General features: G+C 42.7%; 1 protein-coding gene across 3 annotated transcripts in view; it reads right to left on the bottom strand.

Moving 5' to 3' along the window:
* The window catches only part of EFHC2 (EF-hand domain containing 2), a 194,239-nt gene that overhangs the window by 18,303 nt on the left and 155,936 nt on the right, over positions 1-20,000 (bottom strand). For all 3 annotated transcript variants that reach the window (XM_059386230.1, XM_059386229.1, XM_059386231.1), the window contains 2 exons: positions 11,187-11,384; positions 8,896-8,988 (listed from right to left, as the gene is read on the bottom strand). In XM_059386230.1, coding sequence (XP_059242213.1) covers positions 8,896-8,988; positions 11,187-11,384 — 291 coding nt within the window. The remainder of the gene's footprint in view (positions 1-8,895; positions 8,989-11,186; positions 11,385-20,000) is intronic.

Genomic DNA, 20,000 nt, shown 5'->3' with positions numbered 1-20,000 from the left:
CCAGGATTGAAAAAACCCTAAGGAACCTGGTCACTACTGACTCCTCCAGACTCATCTGAAAACTCTCCGTTTGCAACATTCCAGGTGTACTAGCCTTCTTGCTGTTCTCTGAGCATGCCAAGATTGCTCCCAGAAGTGCGAGGCATTTGCACCCCCTAGTCCTTTTGCCTGGAAAGTCTCCACTCAAACGTTGCTTTTTCAGAAAGGCCTTCCTGAAGTTCCTCTTGCCTAACAGAGTCCCCCTGCCTAAATCAGCATTTTCCCTGGACGATGGCAAGTGAAACTTACAGAAAAATTTCTGGAATCACCACTGGAACTCCTATTATCATACCTTGTTACCAATTAGGTTTATAAGATGCCTACCTGTTACCCCTGGGCCCCTGGCCTTCTCCCCTGCCCAACTCGTGATATGTTAGACTCAAACACATCAAAACATTTACCCATTTGAAGACTATTTGGAAAGGATATTCCTGACTCAAATGATATTCGGGAAGGATCAAATGCTGTAAACGGAAGAGTACACAGCTTAGAAATGAAGTATAAAATTTCTCTGAGGAAAGGGGCACCTGGATGGCTCAGTCAGTTAAGTGGCTCACTCTTGGTTCCGGTTCAGGTAATGATCTTGTGGTTGAAGGATCAAGCCCCTTGCCAGGCTCTGTGCTCAGTGAGAGTCTGCTTCAGATTCTCTCTCCACTCTCCCTCTGGCTTGTTCTTTAACTCTCTCACCCTCTTTCTCTCTCTCAAATAAAATCTTAAGAAAAAATTTTTTTTCTGAGGAAAAATATTTGAAAGATTTGATCTTTCCAAAGGCCCAGAGTGAGGCTTCAAGGAAGAGTTGAGCTGATGTGGTGTAATTCACCAAGTTTTTCTTTTCAGTTTTGTCTTAGAGGATCTCAGTGGATATGGAAATCCCAGCAAAAGGAGCAAAGGAGAAAAGAACAAAGAATCTTTCAATTAAAAGGGATAAAAGTAGCCAATGCTTCTTGGAAGAATTCTTCACTCTTGGGAAGTGGACAGAGTTGCAGTTAATCATGATGGATTGATCACAAATATATTTATCTCCCTTTCCCACCAAAATCTCACCAAGACGATAATGAAGGAATAAAAATAAGTAATAGCCTACAATGACAATGGTAGCTGGAAAAAAGACAACATTGGACAAGAATCTTCAGAATCTCTTGCACAATGGAAAGCCAACACAGGGCTTATAAGTGACTTGGCAGAACTGAGGAAGGGAAGCTAAACTCTAAATGTTCAGAGGCAGGGGCCACTTAGAGATTAGCCAGTGTAGCCCACAAAGATCCCGAGATGCGGAGAATGCAGATTGCAGGTTCCAACAGAGGCAGGGTCATGGTGTGGGACTGAAAACAAGGGCTGTTTTTCAAAGCCTGAATAAAGCAATGGCAGCTGGAGCCCCGAGTACCCTTCTCTATACTGTCCTCTTCTACAGAAATTCAACTAAAAGAGCTTTAGTCAGGGGTGGGGCTGAAGCATAATGGAGGGCAGAGGAGAGCATTACACATTGAACTTGAGCCTCTCAGCCACTTTTCTTCCCCTTTCCCATTTTAAGAACACCAACAGCCACACTTCAATGAATCTGCTTTCCCTCATTCTACCCTCCCTCCTATTCCAGCAGGAGAAGATAGAATTCTTCTCTTGATCCTCCGAATGGGCCTAGAAAAATCTCCAGATTCCAGCTTCTGGGGATACTGCATGAAAATAAGGGCTACGAGATGGACTTGTGCAGTGAAACCCATGAATCCATAAGATCCACCCTGCAAAAGCTTCCAACATTAAAGACAGAAGCCAAAACGGCAACAGAAAAAAAAGGAATCAGAAAAACAAATACAATTCAGGTTGCAGAAGGAAAGAGGTGAGATAAGAGTGATAAAGTATATCCATGAAAAAAGAACAGAAGACTACCAAAAAGGATCATTCAAATTAACATGTGTTCTTGGAATAAAACAAATCTGACAGTAGTAAATAGACCCAGTAGAAGAGGTAGAATATCATGTTGAGGAAATCCCTTAGTAAGTCTATCATAATGGCAAATAGAAAATTGGGGAGTCTAAAAGAGATCCAAATCTGGGATATCTAAAATCTTAATGACAGGAGTCCTCACTGAGAGGAAAATGCAAATGGAGGGGAGAAAATTACTACAAATCAACAGAAAGTTTCCTAGAACCACAGGACAGAGTCTCCAGACCAGAAGGGTCTGTAAAGTGTTAAGTGCCCACAAGCCCAGACACACAAGACAACATTGGCAAAATTCCAGAACACCAGGAACAAAGAGAAGATCCTAAGGGCATCTAGAAGGAACAATAATGGGAACGAATAGTATGTTAAATTCTCAAGCACAGTAACAGGAAGTTAGTATTAGAATCCAAAAATGAGAAACAGGAATAGTAGTACATGCCTGCTATTTAAATGTCTATAGAGATAGCTACAAGGGATGAGAGAGGCTGCTTCTTGTGAACGGGTCTGGGAGGTGGGGAAGGATATGGCTGGAAACTACTCTTGCTGGAATAAACTTTTCAGAATTGAGTTTTGTTTCTTTTTCTTTTTTTTTTTTTTAACTATGAGTGTGTATCAGTTGGCTATCAATACAAATTTACAAAGCAGAAAAAGCAGATGAGAGACCTTGAGACGTGCTTTTCAAGGTGGTACAGTTGTACAAGTCAGACTTGGAAAGGAAGACGTGCCACTAGTTGGGGCTTGCTGGTGAAGAATTAGTCTGCAGTCTTCCTCCCTGCTCCAAAGTTCTGTACACCGCTTCCTCCCCCAGACTGCTGATGGGGTGAGGTTTGTCACGCCCTCCTCTGCTATATAACATACACGAAATCTACTATATGGTATTGTTTGATGAGGTAGAGAGAGAGAGAGAGAGAGAGGATACAAAGGAGAGTTCTAGTTCTAAAAACAGTCCAAGCTGGAGGCAGAGGAACCTGGGGGTGGCAGTTCAGAGAGGCAGAGGGCTTGGCTGTAGGGGCTTAGGAATGGGTAGGTCAGTGTTTACATGTACCACTGGATACCATCTCCCACAGCCACCTGTCATGGCGTCCTACCTGCCTCATGGCTACAGGTCATCGTTAGCCAAATCCTACCCAACCTTTCAAAATATTTTGGAAAGGCCTCTGAATTGTATAGAAAATATATCTCCTTGCTTCGGGGTCATGCTGTGCTCCTGATCAAAAATATTAGCCTCCTGGTTCTCCCCCTGAATCTCCTACTTTGCTCCTCTCCAAATGACATTTGGCTCTTGCTAAGACTCTGATCCATGGTCAAAGGATGAAGATTTGCCACTCTCGAAGTCATTCTCTTGAAAAGGCCATGAAAGCAATTCCAAAGAAGAACTGTCTATGGCGACATTGTTGAAATCAGTGCACAGTCTTCCAGGGCGACTGCCCTAAAGGGCAGCACTAATTCTGGCTTTAAAGTGTTTCTCTGCTTGTTAAAAAGTCAGCCTCCTTACTTTAAAGTCCCAGCTCACAGTGCTAAAGTGCTTTCCTAAAACCTCCATAAATTCTTCTTTCCCTTTGATACTGGGGCAAGCCACCATTTCCTTCCCGACACAAACTAAGGGACGTGTTTGTGGAGAAAGAGGGAGGGAAGGGAATTTCTCTGGTTCCTCCTTCGAGAATCATGACCCCCAAGCACGCTTCTCAATGCCTTGCTAGAAACACGGGTGCTTGTGCTCCCCCTCCCAAAAATGATGAATGGCCCCAAACTACAGAAGCCATTTAACTCCTTGCCACAGGGAATAAAGCTGCTCTGCTTTATTTCCAGCATCTGTGGAGGTATAAACCATGTGGTGGCAGCTGTATGTGGCTGAAGAGTAACGTGTCTTCCCCCTCTGCTGCGAAGGCCATCTTGTAACATAGGGGAATGGGCTGGGATGCATGACCGGGACTAGAAGGGAGGGCAGGCAGGAGAGACACATTTGTTTGTTTGTTTGTTTTTGAGAGAGGCCGGAGGGGCCAGGAGCAGAGGGGGAGGGAGAGAGAATTTTAAGCAGACTCCACGTCCAGCACGAAGCCTGACCTGGGTCTCCATCTCCCAATCCTGAGATCAGGACCTGAGCCAAAATCACGAGTCAGATGCTCAACTGACTGAGCCACCCAGGCGTCCCGGCAAAGACACACTTCTGACTCATGCCGTTGTGTTTGGTTTCCATGCATTACCCAGCAAACCCAGGGGCACACGCTGGAACACCTGGTGAGATTCTTTTTTTTTTTTTAATTTTTTATTTTTTATAAACATATATTTTTATCCCCAGGAGAGCACCTGGTGAGATTCTTAAAGAATGGACAGTTCAGAAAAAAAGTCAAGCTCCAGGCCACTGCATCAGTTGGTCATACAAACCCAGAGCTGGCCAGGTGGCATGGCTCAAGTTATCAGTGAGGAGCTCCAGTCATGTCCGGACAGCCGGGCCTCTAAATTCCTGTTCTCATTCCAACACACACCTTCTCGGCGAGGCATGTCACAGCAGCCAAGTATGGAGTGTGCTCAAGGTTGACACTCTGTTGATCCATGTGGATTTGGAATTTTTTAAAAAATTTCTTAAAAACCATGTATCACCTTATATTGGAAAACGTAGGATGCATCTGGGAGGTGGGGCTTCTCTCTGTGGACTTCCCGGGGCACCAAACACTGCCACAGTGGCAGCCACACTGCCTGACCCTTGTCCCTCGGCCCCACTGCCAGGTACTGTTGGGTGAAATCACCAGAGTCCAAACCATGCCTCTGGGGGGGACGGGGGTGCAGGGGCTGAGGCTGGGGAGAGTATAACGAGATGATCTGAGAGCCCCATTAGCCCCGTTAACTTTTTCCATTTTAACTGATATTTCTGGATGCGGCACCCACTCTCTCGAGAGGTCAGTTCGAAGGCATTCCATGGAGCCCAGAGCCAGCTGTGAAAGGCCAGCTTGGGGCAGAGCTGCTGGGGAAAGAGCTGCACTTGAATTTCCAGTTGTTCCAAGTGCCGATTCACAAGGCCAGTTAGGAAAGGAGGCTACCTCTTTACTCCCCAGTCCCACACAGAACACAGAATGGAATGACCTCAGAATACTCTCCACTTCCTAATGGTTTGAGAACCAGGATTTCTTGCTTATTAATACTTAGGAAACATTAATAGTCCAAAATGAGGGCTCAGAGGTGTTGAGTCCATTTACAAGGATCACATGGGTGGGAGGCAGTAGAGCTGCAGAGCTCAGAGGCTGGTCTGGTGCATATCAAGCCTGTGTTTTTCTCCCCTCCCTGACCCTCACTCCCCAGTGCACTAGCACAGGACAAGTGTCTGGGGCTACAAAGGTGAATGAGACACAGCCCTGATTCCCAGGAGCTCAGACAGGGACAATGTAGGGAGTTCTCATCCTGTTAGAGACTCATCTTAGTCCTCTGCAAGGTCCCTCAGTGACAGAGCCTCTTTATACCTCAGGGTCGGCACTTACAAACTGGGGAATCGTGTCTAGCCTCAACTAGAACATTCCCTTCCAAGGGGTTACAAAATATCCTAGGGCCCTTGGCACTATGTCAATATGGAGTGTCAGTCCCCCATTACTACTACCACTTAGAACATTTAAGTCGGATGCCCTGTGCAGCAGTGAAAGGAATCTGACTGGTAAGTACAGAGAGTTCAGACCAGCTCCCACAGCACAAACTGGTGGGGGGCTGAGGTAGCCAGAGGTGTAAAGATTTTGAAGTCCTGCTCTTAGCTTGAGTTGTGCTAGTAAGGAAAAAACCTAGTGGAATCCCAAGAAAAATGGAAAGGCAGTAGAGGGAACTCTTCCTAGTGAGACGCAGCGCTAGGCAAAATACATACATGACAATCACTGTGTGGAAGAAATCGGCCAACTCTTTGGCCACACTGTTTTCCATCCCCTGATTTCTGTTCACACAGCAGGGCTATCCAGCTGCTCAACAGCTGCCCAGCTGCATCCCGTGGCAGGTAACACTGCCCCTGGGCAGAGCGTGCACTGAACCAAAACAATAAACTCCAGGCCTGCCTCCCACAGGAGATGGCAGACGTCAGAGGGGCTCTGGCTCAGCGTGCCACAGGAGGGCTGTGCAGAAGGAGAGTCTGGTCAAGGCTCTGGAAAGCCCTGCGGAGTCTGTGGGGAACAATAAGAATGCAGAATATAAATGTGAGCTGCAGGCTGATGGGTCCATGAGGAATTAGGGCCGTCTTTGAAAGGAATCTGCGGAGATGATGCAAAACACCAAGCATGTGACCCAAATCGTGGCGGGGCATATTGGAGGGAGAAGGGACTGGGAATGAGACATTTTCTAATCTGACTAGTCTGAAGCTTCCCCTCAGTGAGGAGCAGGGTCACTGCACAATTAGAGGCAGAGTTAGACTGAACAGAGCCTGCATAGCAACTCAGGGGGATGACCTCCACAAAGCTACATGGGGCTTGGAGGCGGACGCGCGCTGAGCCTGGGATGTCTCCGAAGCGAATCGTGGAACAGCCTTTCTGCCTTTCATGTCAAATCGAAAAGGCGAAGACGTAACAGTCTGCTGAGAAAAGGAGAGGATGAGGACTTGGTGGCCTCGGTGTTAGAGAGGAAACATCTAGGTCCTCCAGAGGCCAGGCTCCCACATCACTGGACTTTCCAGGACAACACATCCCTGGGGCCATAAGAGATAATCTAATAAATATCCACAGCTTCCTGACTGGAGACAGCTTAATGTGCGAAACGCCTTCAGATCCAAATGTTTGAAAACAAGGCTTCCTCTGTGTAGAAGGACACAAGTTTCTTCCAGGTCATTTCTAAGTCAGGGTGTGTGGTCTGTGGTCCCTGACTTCAACTTCTCTCCTAGGCCCCAATCATCACCTAGTACCAGGTGCTGCACTGGGTACTTTATAGACGTTATCTTAAGTCACCCTCAGAACTTCCAGGAAGGAGGTATTATATCATTTCAGAGGTAAGGAATCTGAGGGTTGGGCAGGTCAAAAATCTTGCAAAAGGGGTGCCTGGATGGCACAGTCGATTAAGTGTCTGACTCTTGGTTTCAGCTCAGGTCATGGTCTCAGGGTCACGGGATCAAGCCTGCACTGGGCTCTGTTCAGCAGGGAGCCCCCTTGAGATTTTCTTTTCCTCTCCCTCTGCCCCTCTTGCTTGTGCGCATTCTCTCACTCTTGCTCTCAAATAAATGAATCATTTAAAAAAATGTTAAATAGCTCATGTGGAGGACCACCTGGATGACTCAGTCCATTAAGCATCCAACTTGATTTCAACTCAGGACATGATCTCAGGGTTGTGAGATCAAGCCGTGCATCAGGCTCTGCACTGGGCATGGAGCCTGCTTAAGATTCTCTCTCTCCCTCCCTTTGCTTCTCTCCCTGCTCACACTTGTTAAATAAATAAACAGCCCATGTGGCTTTGGGAACGTGATAACTGAAGAAACGAGACTCCTAGGCCTGCCTATTTCATCTGAAGTCCTTTACACCAGGATGACCTAATTATCTGTCACACTGATGCCAGCAGATAAAACCAAATTGAGCTGACAGTCCAGAAAATAACTCCGCGTCAATTCAGTGCATACTTCCAATTGGATTGGCCCTCCTGAGTCTGCTTCTGATGCTTCTGACCCTAGTGCTCCTGCATAGGATTTAGTTTTATCTGTTCCTTTTGTCTCAGATGAGGACACCCCACTCCAGCTCCTGCTTAAGAACAATTGCTCCAACTGACAACCCTCAGCCTCCCAATGGAGAAGGGGGTGAAGGAGTTCAGAACTGATGATTTCAGTCTTCCTTTAAGGAGCAAAGAGATTTACAGAAAGTTTGTGAATAGAAGAGCAGCACTATGACATTTTTGTTCTTAGACGGTATTAACCTGCTATATGTAAAGATGGATTTAAATAATTAGAGACCGGTGGAAGAAAGACCAACATGGAGGCCCTGAATAGTCAAGAAGAACTGTGGGTCTGAACCAGAGTGAAGATAGTGGGAATGGAGAAGAAAGTGGGAAGACAGTGGGAATGACAAGGAATAGGAAGGAGGTAGAATTGTCAAGACATTCCTCCCCATTGGCTATTTGCAAACAGTAATTCAAAATGGTTAGAAGCAGGGGATGAGTATTTAAAAGGTTCAGGGATTAAGTCACAGCTCTTAGAAGACTGGGCGACTTTGGGCAAAACACCTCATCTCTCTAAACCTCAGCCTCTTCAGGTGAGGCAAGAGAATATAAGTTGTAACTCATAAAGTAGTTCTCACAAAGCAATTGAGATGAGGTCTTCTGTCAATGACAACAATGCCTAGAACATAGTCCAAAATGTCAAACTTACCAAGATAAGTGAGTCAGAGGCGGGGTTGGGGATAATGTCATAGAAATGAAAAATGATGACCAGAGTCTGCATAACTATGAGGGTGGTGCCTGAAGTCGAAAGTAAACGTTCAACAGGAGGGCCCAGTGCTTTAGAAAGAAGATCACTGTGCTTTCCTTTTGCAACATCATAACGTTCACACTTTACATCTGGTGTTCTAGTAGGACAGAGCCCTGAATCATAACACTAGGCCCTCTTCCTGCATGTCTTTAGCCAGCAGGAACTACCGCTTTGAAAAACCGGCCCTGAATTTTAGATCTAATACCCTCATAACCAATGAAGTTAGACATCTTCATTTTGTCCCAGGAACCTGTGTATACATATATGTGTGTGTGTGCGCATATCTTAACATTAAAAAGATAAAAATAGCAATTCATAGTAGGCTAACATTCAAAATCATGCCCAGCTTTTCCTTTTGTAACACTTAAATGGAGATGTGTTATCAATAATATAATCAAAGCAGTCAAGGGTAAATCAAGGATATTTAAAGGTCAATGTACAACCAGGAATAGTTCCCCCAAACAAAAATATGCAGGACAAACCCCCTGAGGGTCGGAGCTCTTGCTTACCGAGACAGTATGGATGCCAGAAGATCATCGGTCAAAGGTAACCTGGAGGACTTGCACAGCCTTCTGATGTATTTGCTGGGTAATACTTTTTTTCTGCATTAAAACAAAGTAAACAGGTCTTTTATATTTTGTGTCTCTTGAGTCACAATTACATGCTATAGGAAAGAAAATACAGATGTGTCCTTAAAGTCTGCACATGAAAATGAGTACGAAAATTGGTACTGGAACTCACAGTAAGGAAAAAGAGTCATATTGATTTTCACTGACTTTTTCCATTTCAGAAGTGACCAGATTCTGTCCTTCCAAAGGCCTTTCCATCAAGATTCAGACTCTTGGTTGGTGATAGTACGGCACTTTAAGGGTACAGCCACGAGTGTTGCTCTAAGTAATTGATCTGCCTTCTTGACCACTAGTCAAAACTGGTTCTGATATTTGAAAACATCTCTTAATTTGACAGGCATCTAGAGCCTCCAACGCAAGTATTGTATGACTTGAGGGTATTTTTCTAGTCTTTTCCTTGGACCCAAACCTTGTAACCTTGAGGCCCCAGCTGGGGCCTTAACATTCACCTCAGTTTTGTTAGATGGTTTCTCCAGAGCAGCTCAAGTCATTTTCCCCAGCCTGCCAGGGGCACAGAAATGCTTGTCCAATGTTCTCATTCAGCCAGTGTTCCCAGGCACCAGGCAAAATCAGAACCAATAAGAAAGAAAGCGAGCTGCTTTATGCACACTGAGTTTACAAAATGATGGGAGAATGTTTGTGTCTAGAACTGAAGCCTGTCAGATCTGGAAGAACTTCAGAGCTGTCTGATCAAGGAGCCCCATCATTCCCAGGAGGTGTTCTTTTAGTGAAGGGGGGTCACACTTCTCACGCTGGGCAAGCGGTACCACCAGAGTGGAAGGTCATGCAAAGCTCAGGCAATATAGCCTAGGGAGGCTCCAGAAAGTTTTAAAAGATTCAAGGAAAAATACCACCTTTATAAAAACTCAACAACTATGTGTTATGGATTAGGCAAAAAAATTGTGTTCAACATTAAGATAAACTACAGGTCTTTAAAGATATTTAGGGGAGGCAAGCTGGCCACTTGGGTACAAACTTCGGGTCTGGGGGTGATGGGAGGGGTCATGGGGCAAAGAAACATCAGCGGTTCATAGTAGGAAAACTAGAGGCTAGAGTTAAGAGTAAGGTTTTCTAACTCCTGGTGAATATCCACCCCCCCGCCGCCCCAGAGTATCAGGTCTGTGGGTAAGATGAACACCAAAACTTATTAAAATGGGGCTCCAGTTTATAAAAATGATTTAGTAAAGAGTAATAGAAACATGGCAAATGTACTAGAAATTGATTATGCTGAGCTTCCGTATTATCAAGAAGAAATAATTTCAAAGAATTTCTAAATAAAGTTTACTTGTAAATTCCCTGTTCTCTGTATTAGAAAAGACACATTTATAAATCCCGGTGATCACAAACTAATGTAAGAAAAGATATTTCAGGATTAAACCTTCTAACATCTGGATTTACTATGTTTCAGTTGAAAGCCTTTAAAAACCAATTAAAAGGAAATGGAAAGGGCCATCTTATCTTTTTGAAGATACAAGGGCCTTCCCTATTCTATCAACAAACAAAACTCACCATCATGATGAAATATCAGTACCCAAATACTTTCCCAAAATGATTTAAAGTACATTTGGGAAAAAAAAAAGTGTTGTATACAACCCAGACTAAAAAAAAAGAAAATTTTTAATCATTTTGCCAATTTCTGTAAGAATGTTGCTGGGATTTTTGTGATAACCACGTTTTATTGATACCAATGTGAATAAAGTTGACATTTAAGCAAAAAAAATCAAAAAGACTAGTTTTGTAATAATACTTAGACATTTTCCACTGGGTGGACGTTTGTACTAATGGTGCAAAAACACCGGTGGGTAAAACTGCTGGTGCTTATCATCAATCAACACAGGGACACCAAACTGTGCCAGTACTCACTGAATTCATCACCACAGTTTTTCTCTTAAAAAAAAAAAGCCAGGTCCACGTAAGCCCTTTGCTTCATTGTTGAAGCAGTAACAATACTGACGTTATTAAATATCAACCTTGAGTGTACAACTTTTTAATATTCTTTGCGATAAAAATAAAGTTTGTTTAAAAAAAATAAAGTACATTTGGTCTATAGTGGAGTATAGTGGGACATCCCAGTGTTCTTTTTGCCCTACTGGATAAAATATAAATTCCTTCATTACTCAGGTCTGCAGAACCTTACATGATTTACTGAAATTGATAAAATGAAAGCTTACTTTTCTCGGTCTTGGTAGACACAAATAGCATTGAGTCTTTCAAAATTCTCAAAAGCGTTTTTCTTGAGCTGTTCATGGGCCCGTGCAATTAGGACATTCACATCAGGCTTCGTGTCCTCAGGCCCCTGGTAGTGACGGGCAAGGGTTATAACTTCATGGTCTGTGAGTTTCCCAACAGTCAGACTCATTATTATGTCTCTGTAAAGAAAATGAGAAAATGCTCATGAAATTACATCTAAGAACACTTCATTCTCTTTCTGTTAAAAATATCTAAATTCCAGAGCACTTGGGTGGCTCATTGGTTAAGTGTCTGTCTTCAGCTCAGGTCATTGCTTCAGGTCCTGGGACTGAGCCCCACGTCAGGTTCCCGGCTCAGCATGAAGTCTGCTTCTTCTCCCTCTGCCTTTCCTCCTGCTTATGCCCTCTCTCTATCTCTCCCTCAAATGCATAAATAAAATCTTTTAAGAAAAAAATCCAAATTCCATTTTGTAAAACTTTTATCAACTGCATAGAGGACAGGTGACTATTTTCCTTTAATTTAATTGCTACTTCATTTAGGAGTAGTAGGAATATACCAGGGCTACAAGGGAAAACCATAAGCACTATAGTTTCTAAATAAAATGACATCTTGCCCAGAGTCAAACTTCTAGTTGAGAAGAGCCTGTAACCAGACAGTAAGTCTTTCAAAGTCCTTGAATGGTCAAAAAAACCTGTCACCAGATACATGATTTCATTCGATGCCTATTAATCTTACTTTACACAGAATAGTAACAGACTTGGGGTTTCTGGCTTCCCATGGTATAAAATTTATAAATCAGCACGTTTGGAAAGTCTTTTCAAGTTCGAGAATGCAATCAGAAACATTTCTGCAGTTAAAAACTAAGACTGACACACCCTGCCAGTGAGGAAAAAGTGAGAGAAGAGACTAAAAAGTGAAGAGTTGTGTAGAGGAATCATTGTCTGAGTCTTTTAAAGGCAAATGGTATTAAAATTATGTGGCAGAGCAATAATAATAATAGTAATTATAACAGCAATGACACATTAGCAACGAGGACTCAAAACCTAACAAATTCGTGGGACTGTTTTCAATACAGTCTCTATATCAAAGCGATAAACCATGCAGCACGAGTAAGAAAGAAGGACATCAAAATAGTTAAAATAGCAACTGTTCTAGTGGTTACCTGAATAAGCTTCCACCATCGAGAAACTCTACTTACTGAGAGTGATTCAGTTCCCAAGAATCCCAGCTAAGTGACCGAAGACAAGATTTTTTTTTAAAAAAGATTTTATTTATTCATTTGACAGAGAGAAAGATCACAAGTAGGCAGAGAGGCAGGCAGAGGGAGAGAGGGAAGCAGGCTCCCTGCTGAGCAGAGAGCCAGATGCGGGGCTTGATCCCAGGACCCTGAGATCATGCCCCGAGCTGAAGGCAGAGGCTCAACCCACTGGGCCACCCAGGTGCCCCTGAAGACAAGATTTTATTTGCTCTTTGGCTATAGACTTGTCTTTTGGAATAATGGCTTTTAGTGCTTTTATGTATTTCTTGTCATTATCACTATCATCGAAGATCTCTGAGCTCTCCTAGTCAAGAATTTCCTTAGCATGTAGGAAAGCCCACGGCTATGATGTTGACATATCTGAAGAAATTGCATTTCACCTATATCCGCTTCTTAGGGTTTCTGGGGGTTTTTTGTTTTGTTATCTTTTTGTTTATTTATTTTTTTAAATGGGAAATCAAGACCAACCAAATTCAAACAAGAGGATCCCACAATTACATCAGGTTGGTTTGGATCAGACCATCAAACAGCAATATTAGCTGGGGGCTCACTGTGTAGGAAACGCTGTATAGTCACTTGGGTTTCTGAGCTTTTCAGAGTCTCTAACCTATTATAGGCATCCCCGGCACACACAGATGAGCTCCCAATGCCAGAAACCAGGAGCCCCGGTTGAATGAATTGAGTAATAATAATAACCCTAGCCTTTCAGGGAGTACTAACTGGGTGCCAGTTGTTGTGCTGCCAGGGACTTCTGGCACAGATCATCTCATCTGGCCTGCAGGATAAGGACCATTTTTTTTTTAAGATTTTATTTATTTGATAGAGGGAGAGAGTACGAGTGTGCAAGCAGGGTCAACAGCTGTGGGAGAAGTAGGCTTTCGGCTAAGCAGGAAGCCTGATGCATGGCTTAATCCCAGGATCCTGGGATCAGGACCAGAGCTAAAGGCAGACGCTCAACCAACTGAGCCACCCAGGTGCCCGGATAGGGACTATTATTATCATTCCCGTTTTATAGATGAGAACACAGAAGCACTGAGTATGCCCAACCTCCTGAAAGCCAGAAAGAGAACCCCTGCAGTCTGGCTCCAAGCCCTCGCATACTCTCCTGCCCCTCTTCTGTCGGAACACAGAAGACAGAATGAGTGGATGGAGTGAAGCTCCATCAGGGCAAGTTGCCTAAAGGTTGTGGGTTTTGAGCTGATTGTTTACAGACCTCTAGTCCTTTCATTGCCTATGACCTCTGCTTTGAGAGCTATCATTGATCAGCATAATCAGGTAACAGAAAATAATTTCAGAAACCCTGAGTCACCAGCCATGAGAAAGGACTAAGCAACCACAGAGGAACCACTTCAATGAAAGCCCCAGGCTCATTTAGAACACTGGTCATGGAGTAATCAGTCATGAAACGTGCATAAAATGGAACGCTATGCAACCATGAAAAGTATGTTATTGATTGGTATTTACTGGCATGAGAGGTGCCCATGCTATATTGATAAATTCAGTTTCAGGATTCCCACTGAAACTGAAGGTGCTAGTACCCCTATATTCATAGGTGAAACAGGGGAGGGGAATTAAGGAGGGCACTTGTGATAAGCACCAGGTGATGTAAGGAAGGACTGGATTGCTATTGTCCACCTGAAACTAATATGACACTGTATGTTAACCGGAATTTTTTTAAAAGATTTTATTTATTTATTTGAGAGCAAGAGCAAGCGAGAGAGGGAGAGCAGACGAGAGGGGCAGAGGGAGAGGGAGAGGGAAACCCCCCATTAAGCAGGGAGCCCAATGTGGGACTCGATCCCAGGACCCTGGGATCACAATCTGAGCCAAAGGCAGATGCTTAACCCACTGAGCCACCCAGGTACCCAACTAACTGGAATTTAAATACAAACTTAAAAAAAAAGACAAAGGATACATGCCAAATATCTATATTATCCCTGATCTCTGAGATTTCTTTACATAGACACACGTGTATATATGAGAGTTTCTGTTCTTTCTGAACTTCTGTAATAAAGAAATATTATTTTCATGGTCATCATTAAAAAAAAAAAAACCCTTTGAGAGATTTTTTCTTTTGAGGGTAGAACCAGTGTGAAGAAGGACAAGTGGTACACTTGCAAGGACAAGGGACAAGAACGTGTGTAGCATTAATTAGAAACTTCCCACCTACCTTTCACTAAACTTATTCTAGCATCCCAAGGTCATAAAAGTTTATTTTCCCTTTTCAGTGGATAAGCTTAAATTGTCCTGGCCTCACTGCAGCTCAAGTTTCTATCTGCTGGATCTCTGCAGGCTTGGGTTTTAAACAGCTCAGTATCCCCCTGCTTCCAATGTCTTTAATGTGAAGGTTTCAAACAAGCTGCCCCAGACTTAAAATGGCCCTTGGTCACACAGGACGCCAGGGGCCCTGGAGTGGATGTTGGTGTGGCAGTTGTGCTTGCTGTCCCCACATGAGGCAGGGTCCCAGGACTGGGGATCGCAACCAGGAAGTGGAAGACTTGTCCTCAGAGCTCAAGTGGCTGCCATTACTCTGCCCTGCCTTTGCCATGTGCCCCCTTCTTTAGAAGTCAAACCTGAATGGGCTTCACCAAAAACAAGGGATCTTCTCACCCCACCTTATTTTGGACTGTAGTAAAAACAGCTGGAACATACAACGTACCGCTGGCTGTGTTTAACACATTCACAACGCTGGGCAACCGCCACATCGGTCTCTTACAAAACATTTTCATTACTTTCCTTTCTTCCTTCTTCCCTGCCCTCTCCCCACCTGGCAACCACTAATCTGTTTACCATCTCTGCAGATTGGTGGTTCTGGATATTTCCTAGAAAAGGAATCATGGAAATAAGGTCTTTTGTGTCTGGCTTTTTCTGCTTGGCACAATGTTTTCGTGCTCTCATCCAGGCTGTATCAGTACTTCATTCCTTTTGGGGGCTGAGTAATATATCATTGTATGAATGTGCCACATTTGGGGTATCTCTTATGCATCGAAGGACGTTTGCATTGTTTCCACCCTTGGGCTCTTGTGAATAGTGCTGTTGTGAACATTCATGTACAAGTTTTAGTTTGGATGCCTGTTTTCAATTTTGGGGAGTAAAACTGCTGGGTCACTTAGGAATTCTGTATTTAACCTAGTGAGGACCCATCACACGGTCTTCTGCATATTCTATTTTTGCTAGCAACAGCCACAAAAACAAAGATCCAACTTCCATCACACATAGCCTTTCCTCACATAAACCTTCAGAGCGAACCTGAAATATGACCTGAGAGCAAAGTCTTATCTTGGTGCTTCCTGCCCCTTCATTTAAGGGAAATGAAAATTCATTTTAAAAGGAGCTTTCATGGGTGCCTGGGTGGCTCAGTGGGTTAAAGCCCCTGCCTTCGGCTCAGGTCATGACCCCAGGGTCCTGGGATCGAGCCCCACATCAGGCTCTCTGCTCGGTGGGGAGCCTGCTTCCCTTCTCTCTCTGCCTGCCTCTCTGCCTACTTGTGATCTCTCTCTGTCAAATAAATAAATAAAATCTTAAAAAAAATAAAAGGAGCTTTCATTGTACTGATCTGGTGTTCTGTGATTACTAATGCTGATCTTAAAAACTCAAAATGGCAATCATCTTTGCCTTTACTCAGCACTGTACTATGTTCCTGGCAATAATATTTTATATGGATCATCACAGTATTACTTGGTTAATCCTTTAAGGGACGCTGCCATGATTTTCTCTTAGTTTTTGTAATTAAAATCATAAGAGTCAAAAAATAATGCCAAACTGCTAGAGGGTATTGAAGTAACCAGGCAGAATTCTGACACATGAAATGCTAAGCAGTTTTACAAGATATAATTCCATTAAAGTTACCCACTCAAGTAACCATGAATAAAAACTTCAGTTTAAAGCTCTGAATCTCAGGGTATTTCCGTACACATTGAATCGGTAAAGTCTAAGCAAGAACTTTCCTACCAACTTAAAAAAAATTAGCTTCAACATAAACAAGGGCTCAAGAATTGAAGCTCTATGCTCTAAGGCTTATAAGAAAATCTGGTTCAGCCTAAATTAAACCAAGCAGCAACTGTGATGACAATTTACTAATCAGAAGTCAGACATATATGCTCATGTTCTACAGTCCCTCAGATTTTCTCTTATACACTGTGGTCCTGAGCTGCCCATGCAGAACAGAAAACCCTGCCTTTCCGTCATGGACATCCCAGCCCGCCATACTGTTGGACCAGTGTGTTGCCAGACAGTGAGTGGAAGGTGGTAGAAACAGCTGGTTAAGTGTCAGAGGAAGGAGAGACGGTGAGATGCTTCAAAGTGGGACCAGGACAAGCAAGCACCATGGACTCTGAAATAAGTCCTCTGGAAACTAAAGAATCTTTTGACAGTATCATAATTACTGCCAAATTCATCTGCATTGTAAATTGATTTTTTTTATATGTTTTCTCCAAGAGAAGTACATCTGCATTGAAAATCACTGACCCTGTTTTCTTATTCCAACTGAAAGCAGGCTTCTAGTTTTCTCTCTATTGCTCTTCTAATCTTCATTTCACATCAAATACTATGGCTTTTCCTGTTTTGACATGTAGTGGAATGTACATGGTAATTTTGATTTATTTAGTTTGAAATTCAGTATGTCTTGGTGCACTCAACTCTGGGGCTGTTTAAGTGTAGCCAAACAAAAAATGAGATATTCTCATGTTGTTAAGAGCAATTGCTGTGGATTATTAACAATATTCCTCATAGAGGTGCAATTTGAGAAACCCTTAAAGGCCACTCCTCTATCATTCTTTTACAATCTGGCACAATACCATTCAATTAACATTGAAAGAGGCTAGGACAACAGTGTTTTTTGTTTCTTAAATTATGTCAAGATTTTTTGGTAGCAGCAAATGAAAAGTGTAGATGATGGTGCCTAACTTGCAATGTGGGCAGAAAGGAATGAATATTCATTTCATTTATAAGCAAAGCTATTCATTTTCTAGCACCTTTCTTTTGGCTAACACCCATCCTGTGTTCAAGGATAATTTGTTTCCAAGCCAACTTCTCTTGTTTGGCTTTTTGTTTTTAACTCTTTCTCACTGGTTGCTAGATGTTTGAGAGGCCATCCTGGTCCCTGCGACAATGGCCAAGGGCAAGGAGTAAGGACCTTACATGGAAGGCCATCCCCATAGAAGCCCATAGGTATTTATTGATCGAACAATGGGCTCAACAAGACTAGGTTTGTTCCCTCCAGGTGTTTACAATCAATTTAGTAATTTAAGACTTACTAATATCAAAACATATCAAATAGAATACAATCAGTCCTAATTCTTTCTGAACACACACTCTAAAATATAGAATTTATTGGCTTTACTCCATTATAAAAGGATCACATGTCTAAATATAGAGAATTTGGTTGGTAATAAAAGCAAGAAAAAAAAGTCAAACAAATTCCTACTGCCCAAACATAACCAAGTAAGTAAACATTTTGGTATACTTCCTTGCAGTCTCTTTTCTATGCGTGGGTATTTAATTGTCTTTTCTTTTTCTTAATATTTGTGAACATATTTTATGGCCTTTTTTTTCATTTAACTAATACATTCCTTGTTATCACATATTCTTCTGAAACAAAAATGCTAAACCACCCTATTGGATATTTTGGGGGGTTTTCTCAAATTTTTATATAAGTACTGTCATAATTAACATCTTCATGTGTAAACATTTGTCTGTATTTAAAATTATTTCCTTTGACCACAGAGGAAGGAAGAGACTAGCTGTCTTGTGGTACAGGGTAGGGAATGGGCACCACAGACAGAAGCAGTGACTTTTTTCTTTTGGCTTGCTTACTCACAAAATAATTTTGAAAAAACTATGTACCCACCTCACATATTTTTTAGTTGACATCTAAAGTAATTTTTTCTCTTTAAAAATATAAATAAATATATAAGTAAAATAATTTACTTTGGATAGTGTCCCAGAAGTACAATCAGGTGGGCAAAAAAAAGGACATTTTTAAAAATCTTGATACATGGCAATAAGTTGCTTTCACTTTCACACCAGCAATGACAGAATGTCCATGCAAATAGATATTATCATTTTTAAAAGTGTTCCCTAATTCCACAGGTAAAAATGAGGTCTCATTTTAATTCATAATGATTTGATTACTAATAAACTTGACCATCTCTTATTTGCTAAGAAATTATCTATCTCCCACTGTGTTCTGTCTGAACATGTCCTTAACTATGGATTCATTCATTCACTTGACAAAAGCTATTTGAACACTTACTCCATGTCAAGCAACATCAACTGATAGAGAATAAGAGAGGAATGGACTAGATTCAATCCCTAGCCCTCAATGACTGCACCCTAGAGTTCTTCACCAACCAAAAGGAAAACCAAGTCAACAAAGTAAAAAATGGTGGGGGAGGAGGTTGCAATAAAGATATGTCTAGAAGCTTAGAGGGAATACCCCCACATCCAGTCTGGCATGTATATACAGGTAGGGGGAAATAAGGAAGGCTTCATAACAGAGATGGTAATAGAACAGAGCCTGAAGATGAATGACAATTTACCAGTCACAGAAGTAGGGCAAGGAGGGGAAGGAGGTTGGAGGAATTGTAGAAAGAACGGTATCCTTAAAGGTTCAAGGAGAACAAGAGGATAGTACATCTGAGGAGCTGTACAAAGACTCGACAACAGGAGCTCACATTTACCAAGGGCTTAGTGCTAGTGTTCAGATGGTTCTACTGTACTGTGTTGTCAGATTGGGTAAGGTGGTTAACTATAGGGGGCGCCTAGATGGCTCAGTTGTTAAGCATCTACCTTCGGCTTGGGTCACGATTCTGGGGTCCTGGGATTGAGCCCTGCCTCGGGATCCCTGCTCAATGGGAAGCCTGTTTCTCGCTCTCCCACTTCCTCTGCTTGGGCTCCCTCTCTGTCTCTTTCTGTCAAATAAATAAATAAAATATTTTTTAAAAAAGGTGGTTAACTGTATATTCATGTTTATGCATGAAGGCATCCATTAATCCAACTATTTCATAAGCAGGAACTCATCTCTCCCACAGAAGCCCTTTAAGCAGGAACTTTGATTATCCCCATTTTTTTGAAGATTATTTGAGAGAGAGATAACATGAGGGGTGGGGGCAAAGGGAGAGGAAGGAGGAGACTTCCTGTTGAACAAGGAGCCCTCCTCAGAGCTCCATCCCCAGGACCCACATATCATGACCTGAGTAGAAAGCAGATGCTTAACTTACTAAGCCACTCAGATGTACCTGATTATCCCCATTTTATGGATGAGAAACTAAGGCCCAGAGAGATTCAGCAAACTTCCCAAGGGCATACAGCTAGTAAGTGGTGAAGTCAAGATATGAACCCAGATGGTCAGGATTCTTGGGATAACTAGAACACAAGGAAGTGGAACAAGGGGTTAGAGAGTTGGCAGGTGAGGTCCAATCACAAAAGGCACATGAGGTGCCATGTTAGGGCACCTGGGTTTTCCTCTGCAGGTGAAAGGAATCTCCTGAGCATTGAACAAGAGGGCAACAGAGAGTTGGATGTCAGAGCACTCAGA

The sequence above is a fragment of the Mustela nigripes genome, chromosome X (assembly GCF_022355385.1).
Source record: "Mustela nigripes isolate SB6536 chromosome X, MUSNIG.SB6536, whole genome shotgun sequence".
NCBI classification, from domain to species: Eukaryota; Metazoa; Chordata; class Mammalia; order Carnivora; family Mustelidae; genus Mustela; species Mustela nigripes.
This window is presented reverse-complemented; position numbering and strand designations above follow the sequence as displayed.